The 14,081-nt window shown below is 36.8% G+C and overlaps 1 protein-coding gene across 1 annotated transcript; it reads right to left on the bottom strand.

Moving 5' to 3' along the window:
• Positions 1-7,534: 7,534 nt before the first annotated feature.
• Positions 7,535-11,218, bottom strand: LOC143567014 (protein NRT1/ PTR FAMILY 6.2-like). The gene is made up of 5 exons (XM_077053548.1): positions 11,080-11,218; positions 10,856-10,958; positions 10,164-10,381; positions 8,721-9,262; positions 7,535-8,456 (listed from the first exon to the last, which is right to left on the bottom strand). The coding sequence occupies exons 1-5, from the start codon at positions 11,080-11,082 to the stop codon at positions 7,604-7,606; spliced, it is 1,719 nt and encodes a 572-aa protein (XP_076909663.1). The 5' UTR covers positions 11,083-11,218; the 3' UTR covers positions 7,535-7,603.
• Positions 11,219-14,081: the final 2,863 nt, after the last annotated feature.

Genomic DNA, 14,081 nt, shown 5'->3' with positions numbered 1-14,081 from the left:
GAGCATTTTCAGAGCTTGTTGTCTCGTTGCTCATAGAATGGTCTCACACCATGGGCTCTTGTGGAAATATTTTACAATGGGTTGAACTACGAAACCCAAGTTCGGTTCGACACGGCTGCGGGAGGAAGTCTACTGGCTAGGAAGAATGTCACCGAGTGTAACGAGATGTTTGAGAGCATCGCTCAATCGGACCTTTCCAAATAGCCATATCGCGGGAATTCCACTCCCGTCAGCAGTACATCCTCATCCGCTCGAGGTGTACACCAGGTTAATCTGGATACTAGTGATGATTCTGCTTTGGAATCACTAACTAGAGAGGTTAAGGAACTGAAGGCCAAGGTGGATAAGTGTGAATTTTGTAGGGGTGGACATGGCACGTTGGAATGTCCGGTGATGAATCAACAGGTCGATTTTGTTGCTGGTCAGACTAGGTTTCCCAACAATTACAACAACAACAATCAGAGTTGGAACACTTACAAGAACCCGAATAATAATGCTAATTGGCGTCCGTCGGGTGCACCACCCGGATTTCAAAATTCTTATGCTCCAGGACAAGGTCAGTATTTCAATAATAATAACATTGATGGTACTAATATTCAAACTAATGTGCAGGATAAAGAACGGTAGACTTGGGCGTTTGGAAGAATGATGAAGCTAAACTTGGAGAGAGATCAAGTTACACAGAAAAAGTTGGCCGAACACGATTTGCTCTTCAAGAATCAACAATCTTTTATTCTCGATATTCAAAGAACTGTTGGTGATATTGCTCGTCGTTTAGAAGAAAGGACCCTAGGTCAGTTTTCAGGTATCCTTCAAACTAATCTGGCTGCTCAATTGAACGCCATCTCCACTTGTAGTGGTAGGGTTTTAGGTCCGGAGGTAGTTAGTAGAGAAATTTGGGAAGATGGGGACGATGAGTTGATAGATGAGGAGATAGAGGTAGAGGCTCCAGGTAAGTCACAAAATACAACACCAATCATAGAGCCGCAAGTTAAGAAAAACACCGATAAGAAGCCGGTTGGAGCCCGACCACCACCACACGCCATTGACCTAGCCTATGTCCCGTATCCCGCTCGTCTAAAGAATCAAAAGTATACAAAAGATTACGGGCATTTTCTTAATATATTTAGCCAATTGAATGTCAACCTTCCATTCGTAGAAGTCCTTCAGCATATGCCTAAGTATACCAAATTTTTGAAAGACCTTCTTAAAAGAAAGGATAAGTTGGAGGAGTTGTCGACTGTGCCCCTAAATGGAGAGTGTTCGGCAGTAGTTCTCAATAAAATACCGGAGAAATTACCCGACCCCGGCGTTTTTACCATTCCATGCCTTTTCGGAAGTGATACGACGTGTCAAGCATTGGCCGATCTAGGAGCTAGTATAAACGTCATGCCATATTCTTTATATGAAAAGCTAGACCTAGGAGAGCTCACCCCTACTCGTATGACGTTGTCTTTAGCCGATCGTTCCGTTAAGTATCCGAGGGGTGTCGTAGAGAATTTGCTCGTTAAGGTAGATAATTTCATTTTCCCCGCAGATTTCGTTGTTTTAGATATGGAGGCCGACGAGAGAGTTCCAATCATTTTAGGTCGTCCATTCTTACGTACTGTTAGGGCGGTTATTGATGTGTTTGAAGGCAAGATCACTCTTAGAGCCGGTGATGATAGTGCCACCTATTTAGCTAAGTCCATTAGACATCCGAGTGGTCAAGACGGTCTTATTGATCCATGTCACCCAGTTTACTCGATAGAATCAGTTATCTCGGGCATGGGCCCTCGTCTTGACGATTCCCATTCTGTAAGTTTAAGTGTTGGGAAAGAGCGTGCGGTTTCTAGTTTTCGGGAAATATTGAAGCATGTTGGAGTAAAAGGTGGTGGTAAGTGAAAGATTGAGAAGGTTCGTGGGGTTAGAAAGAAGAAGACCAAGATTGACGAACGGTTGGATCGTGATTCGGTATCCTTGAGGGCATTAGAATTCTTCCGATGTGGAGGAAGCTCCACTTGGTCCGCCATGTGATTCGCATAAACATAGATTCTTGAGTGAAAACTCAAGTGTAGAGTTTGTAGATTTTCCTTTATTTTAGTTTTTATTTTCCTAGTTTCGTTGAGTCATCGAGTCGCTAACGTAGTTTTTTGTAGTTCGTCTTTGTTTTGTTTTTTTTTTTTTTTAGTTTTGCTAGGTAAAAGAGAGACTGTATGAGCTAGAGATGATCCCCAATGAATAATTTAATGAAAAAAACAAGTGTGGGGATGGAGTAGCAGTGGAGCCGTATACTTCATGCTTATTTATTTGCTCCTGATTATTATATTTTATATATTTATAGGTGAAATACTTTAATTGCTTAATATCTATCGTTATGATAAGATACATTTTTAGACATGTTTGTTTTGTTTTGCCGCTTACGTTCGTGAGAAAAGGAGTTACCATCTACTGAGCACGTTCGTAGTTGGAGGGCATTTATGGAAGAAGACTTTGGCATCATGTCTCATACGCATATTACCAGCTAAGTCTTTTCCATTATCTAGCATATTAACTTTTTATTTTGTTTTTATAATTTTTAGAGTCTTAGTTTTTGTAGTCCGTCTTTATTTTTAATTTTATTTTTATTTTAAGTCGTCCTTATCCTTGAATTGAGGACAATGCAAAATTTAAGTGTGGGGATAGGATATTTGAGTAGTAGTTTAAATCGAGTTTAAATTTAAGAAAAAACAAAAAAAAATTATTAAAAAATTTGAAACAAAATTGAAAAAATGTTTTAAAATTGTCCCTTGAATTTAGTTTTTTTTTTTTTTTGCGTTAAAGTAGGAGATGATGATATTTATCGGGAAATTGGTTTTTCAAACTACTAATAATAGGAGATAAATAAAAGAAAACGCACTTAACTTGGGTTGTGTCGGTAGGCTCAGCCTTGAGAATGAAAGGGAAAATTTGATAAAATGGTTAAAACGAAAATCTTTTGTGGGTAAAGCGTTTTGTCCGTGAAAGATAAGTAATGAAAGGTCGGGCCATACTCAAGCCTCAATTATTGATATGAAAAGTGAAAATATTATAAGTTTTAAACTGAATACGTTATCATATGATGCTTGGGTAGGTTTAATGTTAGAGTATGCCATGTATCCTTTGATATAAATCTTAAACTGCTAGTTTAGTGTTTTACACCTCATTGGCGTATGGTATTATAACCTTAAATCTTGTATTGATGTGATGCTTCGGGTCCGGAGACCATGGGTCTGTATGCAATCTATTCATCTGGGTATTCACAATTCCTAAGTGGGGTTGTGGATATTTAAAATTAAGCCAAAAAGAGCAAACCCTTATTAGTCTATAAACATGATCACAAGAGTACAAAAGTACAAATACACTACAGACTTGATCATCCACGCTGTTAGCCATGTGGGGTCCCCTTGCTCGCGTCTCATTACCATTAAGAAACGGACCACAAGGGACACGCTACATGTAAACCCAACAGATGAAATTTTGCATGCTCACCTATGGTGATGGGTTCGGGGTGTTGCTTGATAACGGGGGTATGTCATGTTGTGGGGAACACTAGCTATTAATTAATTGAACCTTAATCGTATCTAATGGCTGCTTGGTAGACTTTGATGCTTAAGCTTAGGTGCGTAAATACCCTTAATCATCTTAACTATTTATGAAAAAATAGAGCAACAAAAGTTTTAAATCTTCTAATTTTGAGGTTTTAGTCAAGTTGGGGTGGTTTGGTTCGGTAAAAGCTGAAAATAAGTGGGTCTTAATTGTGTAAACCACTGAGTAAAAAAATTGTCGGATCTTATTTGTCCCGGTAAAGATTAAGGCATGGGTTTAAGTGGACAACAATATCAGTGATCGCGGTTTTTGCGTTCTTCTAAGCTTTAAAAATTAACTTATATGTTTGTAAGACTATATTTTCCGATTCTGATCCAACTGCATCAGACTTTTTAAGGGACGAAAAAAGAGTAAGTGTGGGGATATTTGATATACATCTATTTATACATCTCGAATCTCGTGTAAAGTTTTGTTTATTTAATGTTTTGAGTTCAGTTTGATTCGTGTTTCGTTTATCTTCCTTTAATTTAAGTTTTAAGTCAAGTTTATTATTTGTTTACATGTTTTATATCTTTTGGTGTCTTGCATGTTAAACTTAATTATTTCTATCATTTCATGCGAAGTTTAAGTTCTTTTTGCTCATTAATGATTACATGATTACTTCACTAATGTTTTGTTATGTTTTCATGTGTATGGTGGCTTGGAGAAGCAAGGGAAACAAGTTCTAGAAGATTCTCAATGTTACTTGGAGTTCAAGAGAAGATTAATCAAGATTTAGCAACAAATAATCAAGAAATAATAAGAAAATTGTGGACGCCATCCATGGACCACGCCGCGCCGCGCGAAGGCAAGCCAAGGGGGCCGCGCAGCGCCTAGGGCCTTCTGGTCAGCTCGTTTTTGCAAGTCCAAGCCCATACTCACTTATATAAACATCTCTTGCAAACTTAGCCGATGGGAAGAAGGAGAGCAGCCTATTTTGAGCCAAAAACCAAGGGTTTGAAGGTGATTTGAAGCTAGGAACTAAGGAGGATCAAGAGAGATTTCATCCGGGTGTTCAAGGATCAATTGCAAAGGGTTTTATCGCTCTAACTTTCGTTCCTTGTTCATTATTTGTCATATATTGCCTCTTTGTTTTTAAGACTTGTTTAGTATTGTTTTTAATAATGATTCTAGGCTACACTTCACGTCTACCTAGGTTTGATGAACATGTTTGATGCATGATTCTTGCTTTGGATAATTGTTCGATTATGGTTTTGTTAATTTTATAGTAAAGACTTGATTTTGTTGTCATGATGCGTTTAAGTATTTACTATCTTCATTGATTATTAATTATTGCTTCACATGGATCTTGCTTTCTATTGATTGTGTTCTTTAGATATTAGGGTTCATGTTTAATCATTACTTGGTGTTTTGATTATTATGGTTGAATAGGCCTATGCGATCATAGAAGCTTGTTAATCGTTAATTAGGATTTTAAATGCTTTGCTAAATTTCAAAAGCTGTAAGGTGAGGAGTTATTCATATGTCTTGGTCAATTGCATGCTAGGATAGATAGTGACAATATTCTTTCTTATTGTGTTGATCCATGTTCATGATGTCATGTTAAGTTTATCAAGTTATCTAGGCTTTAGTGTTTCGTAAGATTGCTTGCTTTAGATACTATTAATTAACTCTAATTGATGACTTTGCGGAAATCAATAATACTGATTGCTTAATAATCTAATAATTGTTCTTTGGGATTTCGTTTGATTCAGTCAAGGGTCCTTAGGTTTTGTTAGATGAATACGTTTAGAAATCAGTTTCCATATCATGTTATTTGTCCATTGCTTGATGATTGTTGATGCATGGGATTCTTACCTAGGTAGATTCCTTCTCTGATTGGTTTCAATCTTGTGTTTAATTGTTTATTTCTTGTTTACTTGTTTATTTGTTTTCTTAGTTAAATCCTAGTTTAAAAACCCCCTTTAAACATTAATAATAAATAGTCGTGTCATAAGTCGAGTCTAATTAGTTAATTAACGTAATTTATAGAGTCCTGTGGGTTCGATATTCGGGACTTACTTAGCTTTAGTACAATTGACCGGTTCACTTGCCGGTGTTTTGTGTAGTTGAGGCTTAAGTCTAGTTTTTATTACTTGTTTAGTTTAGTTAATATTTAATTGACTGTTCCTAGCACACCAATTAACATTCACATTGAGTATGCACACAGCCCCGAAAACATAGCAAGGAAATGGGGCTAGCAACTCACCTAGATTATGTTTCTTTCTCCGTTAATTGTTAATCCCTTCTTTAATTGAGCTCTGCTAACTATATATGAGTTACACGTATCAATACTTATCCTATTTGTATTTCAGCCAAAAATGGCTAAGTCTGGTCTAATTAGATTACTTTTACTTAGAATATTTTATTATTATACCCTAATGTACAAGGCATTTAATCATTTTAATATTCTTTTCTATCTCTTCATTATTTTAAACCCTAACGTTGGTAAATCTTTTTTTCTCTCAATACTGAAATGCATACGTATATTTATACACATGGCACTATACCCGAATGTACATATTTGTTGAATATGTAACATCAATGTACCCCACTATGCTCATTGTATTCGAATCATGTAGAATGTATGTGAGTAGTTCGTGTATTCGAGTCCCACCCTGTGATCAGGTCTCCATGTAATCAAATACATTAAGGGTATTCGAGTTCGCTTATAATCGAATGTATATATATGTATGCGAGTTCAGGATGTAGGCGAATGTGTAATGTAACCGAGTCTCTTAATTGTATTTGAGTTAAGGATGTAAGCGGGTTTACTATGTAATCGAATTAAGATTGTAATCGAGTCTAAGATGTACTCGATAGGCAGTGTGTGTTCTAATGATAATGTAAGCGAGTCTATACCTGTATTCGAGTTTAACAATGTGAGCGATTATGGCCATTGTAACCGAACATAAGATTGTATGCGACCAGGTTGTTCCTGTAATCATTGAAGCTTTATGTAATCGACCATAAGTTGTAAGCGAGTCTAACAATGTAATCGACTGATCAATTGTATGCGAGTTAAGTATTGTATCATTGTAATCGATGTTTCATATTGTAAGCAAGTATATTGGTGTAATCGAGTGTCATTGTAATCGAGCATCAATGTAAGCGGGTTCTCATTGTAATCGATTTAGGAATGTAAGCGACTGACCCTTATGTATTGAAGTCCTTGTTTGTAATCGAGTTAATGTATGCGAGTTACTTTGTAAACCACTTGTAATTGTAATCGAGTCTATGGTATGCGAGTCATACAAGTAATCGATCTGTTTTAGCTTGGTTAAGAACAATAGACTTGAATCTTTTTTAAATATCCAAGATCTATCAATATGTAGCTTGATGTGGGTCTTGGATTCCTTCGCTTAGTCGCAGCCGTAAGGAAGTGTTTGTATGTTTGTGTTTTGAGTGTGTAGAGAATAAGATGGAGCGAAATGAGAGATTTAAGGTTTTAGGGACGTTTAAGAGAGTATTTACACCCTCTTAAGCCCATGAACCTAAGGCTCATCCCATCCCTTATTCCATCTTTCCCACCCAAGTCCACATTCTTTATAATAATTAATATTAATTAAATATTAACGCACGTTTCTCAACATAACTTTTCTTTATTTAATATTATAAAATTAAGGATGTTACAAAATATTAAAATGACTTGGCGATGTGATGGGACAATGTTGGGCAACCACTACACCTAACATGAAATCACTCCTTGCTGACGTAGCGTCACATGTCAAAAATCACCTCATTGTAGCTTCTCCATTACACATAACCTTATATATCCGTTACTACCGTTTTGTATGATTCTATTATAAACATACTGATAGGTCGGTCATTCAAGTTTTAAACTTATACATCATCAAAAAAAACATTCTTTTCACTAATATGTCATTTAATACAATACTAATTTAATTCAAAAATATATGTATTAAATTAAAAATCACACTTTCTTATTTATATTCTATTGTACATTTCTAAAAGGAAATGCAAATCACACACAATCATATAACAAGTCTTGAAAGAATCAACACTTATCCATTTCAATTTTACCTGATGACTGGTCTTTCTCTTTCTTGCACCAAGCCGCACACACCAAATAAACCACAAAATTTATACCACACAAAACCGTCAACAACCCATAAAACAAATCAAGCCTTCCATTATTAATATTATCCGCAAGCCACCCTTTTCCCACACTGTTTCCAGTAACCTTTTTCATCACTGACACCAACAAACTACTCATGAAAAACCCTAATGACAACGTTGTCAAAAACAAACCAGTACTCATTGTTTTCATCCCTTTTGGTGACCTAGTAATAAAAAAATCAAGCTGTCCGGTGTAAATAAAAGCCTCACCAGACCCTACAAGAAAAAACTGCGGGATCAAGATGAACACGCTAACAGGAAGCGGCTCGGTGGCCTGAACCGAGTGTGTTTTAGCCACCGACAACCTTTTCACTTCAAACACTGCGGCCGCGGCCATTCCTAACGTCGAGAGAACCAACCCTAACCCGATTCTTTGTAAATCGGTGAACCCAGGTGTGCCTTTCCATTTTTTCCAAAACGGGATTATTACGCGATCGTAAATAGCGCATGTTAGTAGAATGGCGGCGACAAAGAAGACGGTGAGGCATCCGGCAGGGATTTGGAAACAGGAGACGGTTCGGTGCATGGTGGCGGCTTGTTCGACGGAGAAGGTGATCATTTGGGCGTAGGTTGTCCAGAAGAGGATGGTGGTGGCCCACACGGGTAAGAGTCTTATCATCATCTTTACTTCTTCTACCCGTGTTAAGGTGCACAGGTTCCATGGGTTACGAGGGTTTGAAGTGCTTTTGTCGAGGTCACCTTCGGTTACTACTGCAGCCTTGTCCAAGCAACTACAAGGTAGAAACGAGTATTTTAATTAACATGTAAAAACTATGTCTTTGGCACATGTAATTAAATATAGCGTTTTCATTTTGCTACTTGCAAAAGAAAAGGCCAATAGCTATGTTGTCGACTTTTAGTTTTAAATATAATAGAATTTCACAGAAGGAGAGGAATCCGTTTGTGAAGAGCTGTTGGTATAATGCCCGTGGGTTCGCAGTTGTTTTCTTCTACTGAAATATATGGATGCTAATATTAAGATGAAAGTACCATACCGAAATTGGTTCGTGTGATGGATTCGTGAACCCTCAGGGGTATTTTCGTATAACAAGTCGGAATCATATGGAAGATTCATCTTTCTCTTCTTTATAGCCCCAGCAATCACTTGCAAGATTTGAACTATTGGGCTTCCCTGGCACTTTTTGTATCGGTACCGTTTTGTCCCGTACAAAAGCACCAAGATCGCGGTCAACATCGAGACCGAACATATCCCGTAAGCCCAGCTTCTACCCACTTCATCCTGTATGTACACTAGCACCGTACACGCCATTAACGTTCCCAAACTTATAAAGAAGAAGAACCTGTTGAAGAAATAAGCCATTTGTGTCTTTTCTTGTTCGTTCTTCTCATCAAATTGGTCCGTCCCAAATCCTGACACGCTAGATTTCAAGCCGCCTGTCCCTATGGCGATCAGATACAACGCAAGATACAAGATTCCCATTTGTTGACCGTTTGCTTGTTTACAGTTTTCGGATGAGTGACATGGCGGTGGCCGAAGTTGTGGCAGCTTGGTCGACAACGACAACGCGGCCGTACCCTGGATAAAAATATTAGCCGCAAATGTTAGTAAAACTACCCCGAAACAAAGTATGTATCCATAATATACTGTTTTCAGGCGGAACACAGTCTTTTACGTGAAAAAGAAAAAAATTCATTTGTTTTCCAATTTTAGAAAGTTAATAATATAAGAAAATCTGAATTGCAGTGTTTATAATCTCTATTGAAATTCCAATACACGCATACATAAATAAAGTTCGTTTATTCACATAATCCATACTTACTGTGTAATTAAGTAATGTTTATTTTTATATAATCTACAAGTAACCTACATATGTATTTGGTAAATGTTTGATAGATAACAAATATTTGAGCAAATCAGTTTATCACTTTTTTTTATTGGCAGATATTACCAATACTCTACTTTACATTAATAATTGTAAACTACTTAGAGCATTTTCAGCCCGTCGTTCATCCATATCTTTATAACTGCATTATAAAACGCTATATTATTTTTCTTTTCAATTAAATGATATTTTTTATAAAATCATCATTATTGTTTAATCTCTTTTCTACTCGCAACCAATTCAATAAATATTAAAAAATAAATATTAACAAGCAAAGTTTTCCTAAATTTACAAAATAATCACTACATTTTCTCTTTTCACCCTATTATTTGCACTTACAATCACTCAAACTCACGCTATAATTTACAAATTCTCAGCACATAAATTTAGGGGATGACTGGGAATGCTCTTAATTGTCTGGGTTTGAACCCGTGACCTTCATGTTTTTATTTATTTATTTATTATTTTTTTGTATATATAAAATTAAGATTGAAGCTAGTTATTGTTATCTTTTTGTCATAATAATGTAGTGTTTTTTAATAACATTTGTAAAAAACAATACCCCTATGCATCATATATAACTTGGTAACTTACTAGAGTTTGAATAGAGGCAAAAACGACAATTGTTTTGAATCTGCCAAGAAAAGAGTCAGCTAAAAAGCCACCAAGAAGGCACAAAAGGAAAGAAGTGCCCATGAAATCAGTGACGACATTGGCTGAAGCCGAGCTCGAGAGATGCATGGTCCCACCCAAATATGTCACCAGGTTCACTGCAATCCCCATTGTTGAAAGCCTCTCGCATATTTCGATTCCTGTTCGACCAAAAAGTCAAAAGCCAAGATTCATGTATTGCTTAGGAATTATAAAAACATTATTGATGATTTGAATATAAGATATCGTCTATATTCAATCATGTATTGTCTACTGTTGCATTTGTAGAAAATAAGGAACAATGATTCTTTTTGTCATGTCGAACACTTACGTGCCTATCTCTCGACGTTACAACACTAGTATACGTCACTAATAAAGCTAGAAACTATAGCCTTTTGAAGATAGAGTGTGTGGGTTCATCATTAATATTGACATGTGGTTCATTAATTTACAGAAAACCTTATAGTCGAACAATAATTCTAAAGGTTAGTTGAAGAGAGATTTAATCTTTAACCTACATGAGAATAGTATATATAATTAACAATAATAAGAAGAAACCACAGTTAATATATTAACATCATGTATAAGCCTAGATCAACCACATGCATGACAAAATATGAAGATAATAAATTTACCTAAAATGAGGGCTGCAGGAACCCAACCGCCGGTTTTCGCCCTCTCAGCAGGAAAACCCTTGTAATCTACAGCATCCGCAACGGTAGGACTCACCTTACCCTCCTGAAAACGTGTATAAACAAAAAGTCTTTTAAGTATGCAACCCAAGAAAACATAAAACAAAAGTTTTCTACTTCTAGTTCAAGAATTAAGGAGCTTGTAGTAGCTTAATTAAAATGCTAACCATGATCTTTGATTTCTACAAGTCTTCTAAATGTGAAAGCGTTTGAAAATATAGAAAGAGAGCATACTTCTTGTTCACCAAAGACCTGTCTTTATATAGCCAAAAAGGTTAATCAATTTCTAGTGATAGTCAGTTGCTCATGTGGGACAAATCATTATTATAGTTTTTATTTTTAATAATGTTTAGAACTACACCAAATACCTGAATAAACCTTTTAATACGAGCAGGGCCTTCTCGTGAGTAAGCTAAATGAGGCGATGGCTTTAGGTCTCCAGTTTTATAGGGTCTCCATCATAAATAAGAGTTACGTATTATGAGATTTTGAAAGTAGAGTTCTTTTAGAACTAATAACTCATTAATGTGGCACAAGCTAAGAAGGATTGTTTCGTATCCATTATCACTGCATATCATCCATATTCTATAATTCTTGTATACTCTTTAACGCTATACGCATAAAAAAAGAAAAAAGGCCTCAACATTTTAGTTAGTTTTAGACATTCGATGACGTTGAGACGGCCCTGAATACGAGCTAGATGTTAACTGTCCATTATTATAGTTGGTAAAGATTAATTAGTCCTATGCCTTCCCACCGTATAGGAATATTCTACATTGTGTTTCACACTTTCATATATTCTATTGGGTGAATAAACGTGAATACCGTTTCAAGCAAAATGGTGTATTTCTAAATGAGAAATCTGCTATTTGCCTCCCTGGTTTATATCGTCGCTGGATGGGTTAACCACTGAAAAAGAAATTACGAATGTTCTGCCACTGTGAAACTTTGGCGGGGCAGTCTGTGCCCTTTCGTTAAATATTTTCGTTAATGACCGTTGAGATGGAGGGTGTTTTGGTCTTTTTACAAATAAAATTTGGCGGGTCACATCTGTGCTATTCTGTTTATTATTTTAAAAACTTGGAAAAACCAGCTTGACGGGAAAAATGGCAGTCCGACCACCGGGTATTATTTTTTTCCCTACTTTTCCCGTAAGAATTCCTCCTCCCTACTTCCTCATTCCTTCTTCTTTTCCTTACACCTCTTTTCCTTACCCCTCTCAACTTCCTTAACACTCCTTTTTCATCTTCATTTTCACATATATATATATATATATACATACCACCGTAGCCATCTTCCTCAACACAACACTTTAACTTCATCCTCCATCTTCATCTTCATCTTCATCTTCATCTTCATCCAAGACCTGAACCCACCGTAGCCACCCGAAAACCATCCACCGTAGCCCTCTCAACCATCGCACCGGCTCCCACCGTGTCCCTGTCGCACCCCGCTCTGCTCCCCGTCGCACTGGCTCCGTCTTTCCCGTCGCACCGGCTTCCCGGCTCCCACCGTTTCCGGCTCCGTCTCCTCGTCCCGTCGTACCCCGGCTTCAAGATGGTTCTAATAATCACCGTGAACTTCAATCAGGCTCTATTAGGAGTCCCGATTGATATCAATCTCCGGATAGAGCTCCGGAACCGAGCGATTACGGCTTGGTTTTTGGTCAAATTAGCCGGCCAAAACCAAATCAACTTCCACCGTACGTGGAATCTTGGGTCGCGTCTCCGGATGCTACCGTTATAAAATCCCAAAGTTTATAAATCGGGTGAATAGTTATAAGTATGTTATGTATGTGAAATCCCGAAGTTATAATTCGGGTGTTTTGTTATATGTATTTTGTGTTCGTGTTATATATATAAAAAAATATTTGTGTTAATTGTGTTCGGGTTCGGGTGGTTGGGTTCGGACGAAAAGTTAACTAAAAAACGACACTTTTCGTTATTTTCGGGCGAAAAGTTAACTAAAAAACGGTCCGTTTCATTGTTTTCGCGCGAAAAGTTTACTAAAAAACGAGTTGTTTCGTTGTTTTCGGACGAAAAGTTTACTAAAAACGGGCCCGTTTCGTTGTTATCGGATGAAAAGTTAACCAAAAAACGACACTTTTCGTTGTTTTCGGACGAAAAGTTTACTATAAAACGACACTTTTCGTTGTTTTCGGACCAAAAGTTTACTAAAAAACGACACTTTTAGTTGTTTTCGGGTGTAAAGTTTACTAAAAACGAGTCGTTTCGTTGTTTTCGGGCGAAAAGTTAACTAAAAAACGGTCCGTTTCATTGTTTTCGCGCGAAAAGTTTACTAAAAAACGAGTTGTTTCGTTGTTTTCGGCCGAAAAGTTTACTAAAAAACGGGCCCGTTTCGTTGTTATCGGACGAAAAGTTAACCAAAAGACGACACTTTTCGTTGTTTCCGGACGAAAAGTTTACTAAAAAACGACATTTTTCGTTGTTTTTGGGTGAAAAGTTTATTAAAAAACGAGTCGTTAAATTTTTTTAAAAAAATATGGTTTTAAAAATTGTTTAAAAAATGATGAATATATATTATATATTGTATAAAGTTTTTTACTAAAAAACTTCAATTCTTGGTTCAGTTCAAATGGTGAATATATATTACATATTGTATAGAATTTTCAAATGTTATTTCAGTTCAAATGGTTAGTGTTGTATGTTGTTAAACCAGGGGTCCGGGGTTTGAACCCCACCCTCTACACGAAATTTGGATATTTAGTTTTAGAATTAATTATAGGCTCAGGGTTAAAATGGTCATTTCAACGTTTTTTTGTCAGTCAACTCACGGTCAACTGACGGCAATGGCACAGACTGCCCCGCCAAAATTTCACAGAGGCAGAACATTCGCAATTTCGTTTTCAGTGGTTAACCCATCCATCGACAATATAAACCAGGGAGGCAAATTGTAGATTTCTCTTTTCTAAATTATTAATTAGTGTTATTTTGCGTGACGGAATATTCCAGAGCTAGTTCCATTAGAGGTGCACAAATCGGTTTTTTTAAAAAAACCGGTTCGGTTAATAACCGGACCGGTTTTTCTTGGCCTGGAAAAAAACCGGTTTTTAAATAACCGGACCGGTTTATTAACCGGTTTTTTTGGTGCAAAACTCGGACCGGTCTAACCGGTTAGGACCGGTTTAGAAACCGGTTAGAACCGGTTA

Source organism: Bidens hawaiensis, unplaced genomic scaffold (genome assembly GCF_021521415.1).
Source record: "Bidens hawaiensis isolate Kalapana, Puna unplaced genomic scaffold, B.hawaiensis_p1.1 tig00023198_1, whole genome shotgun sequence".
Taxonomy (NCBI): domain Eukaryota; kingdom Viridiplantae; phylum Streptophyta; class Magnoliopsida; order Asterales; family Asteraceae; genus Bidens; species Bidens hawaiensis.
Note: the sequence above shows the minus strand (reverse complement) of the source record. Positions and strands in the feature narration are given on the sequence as shown.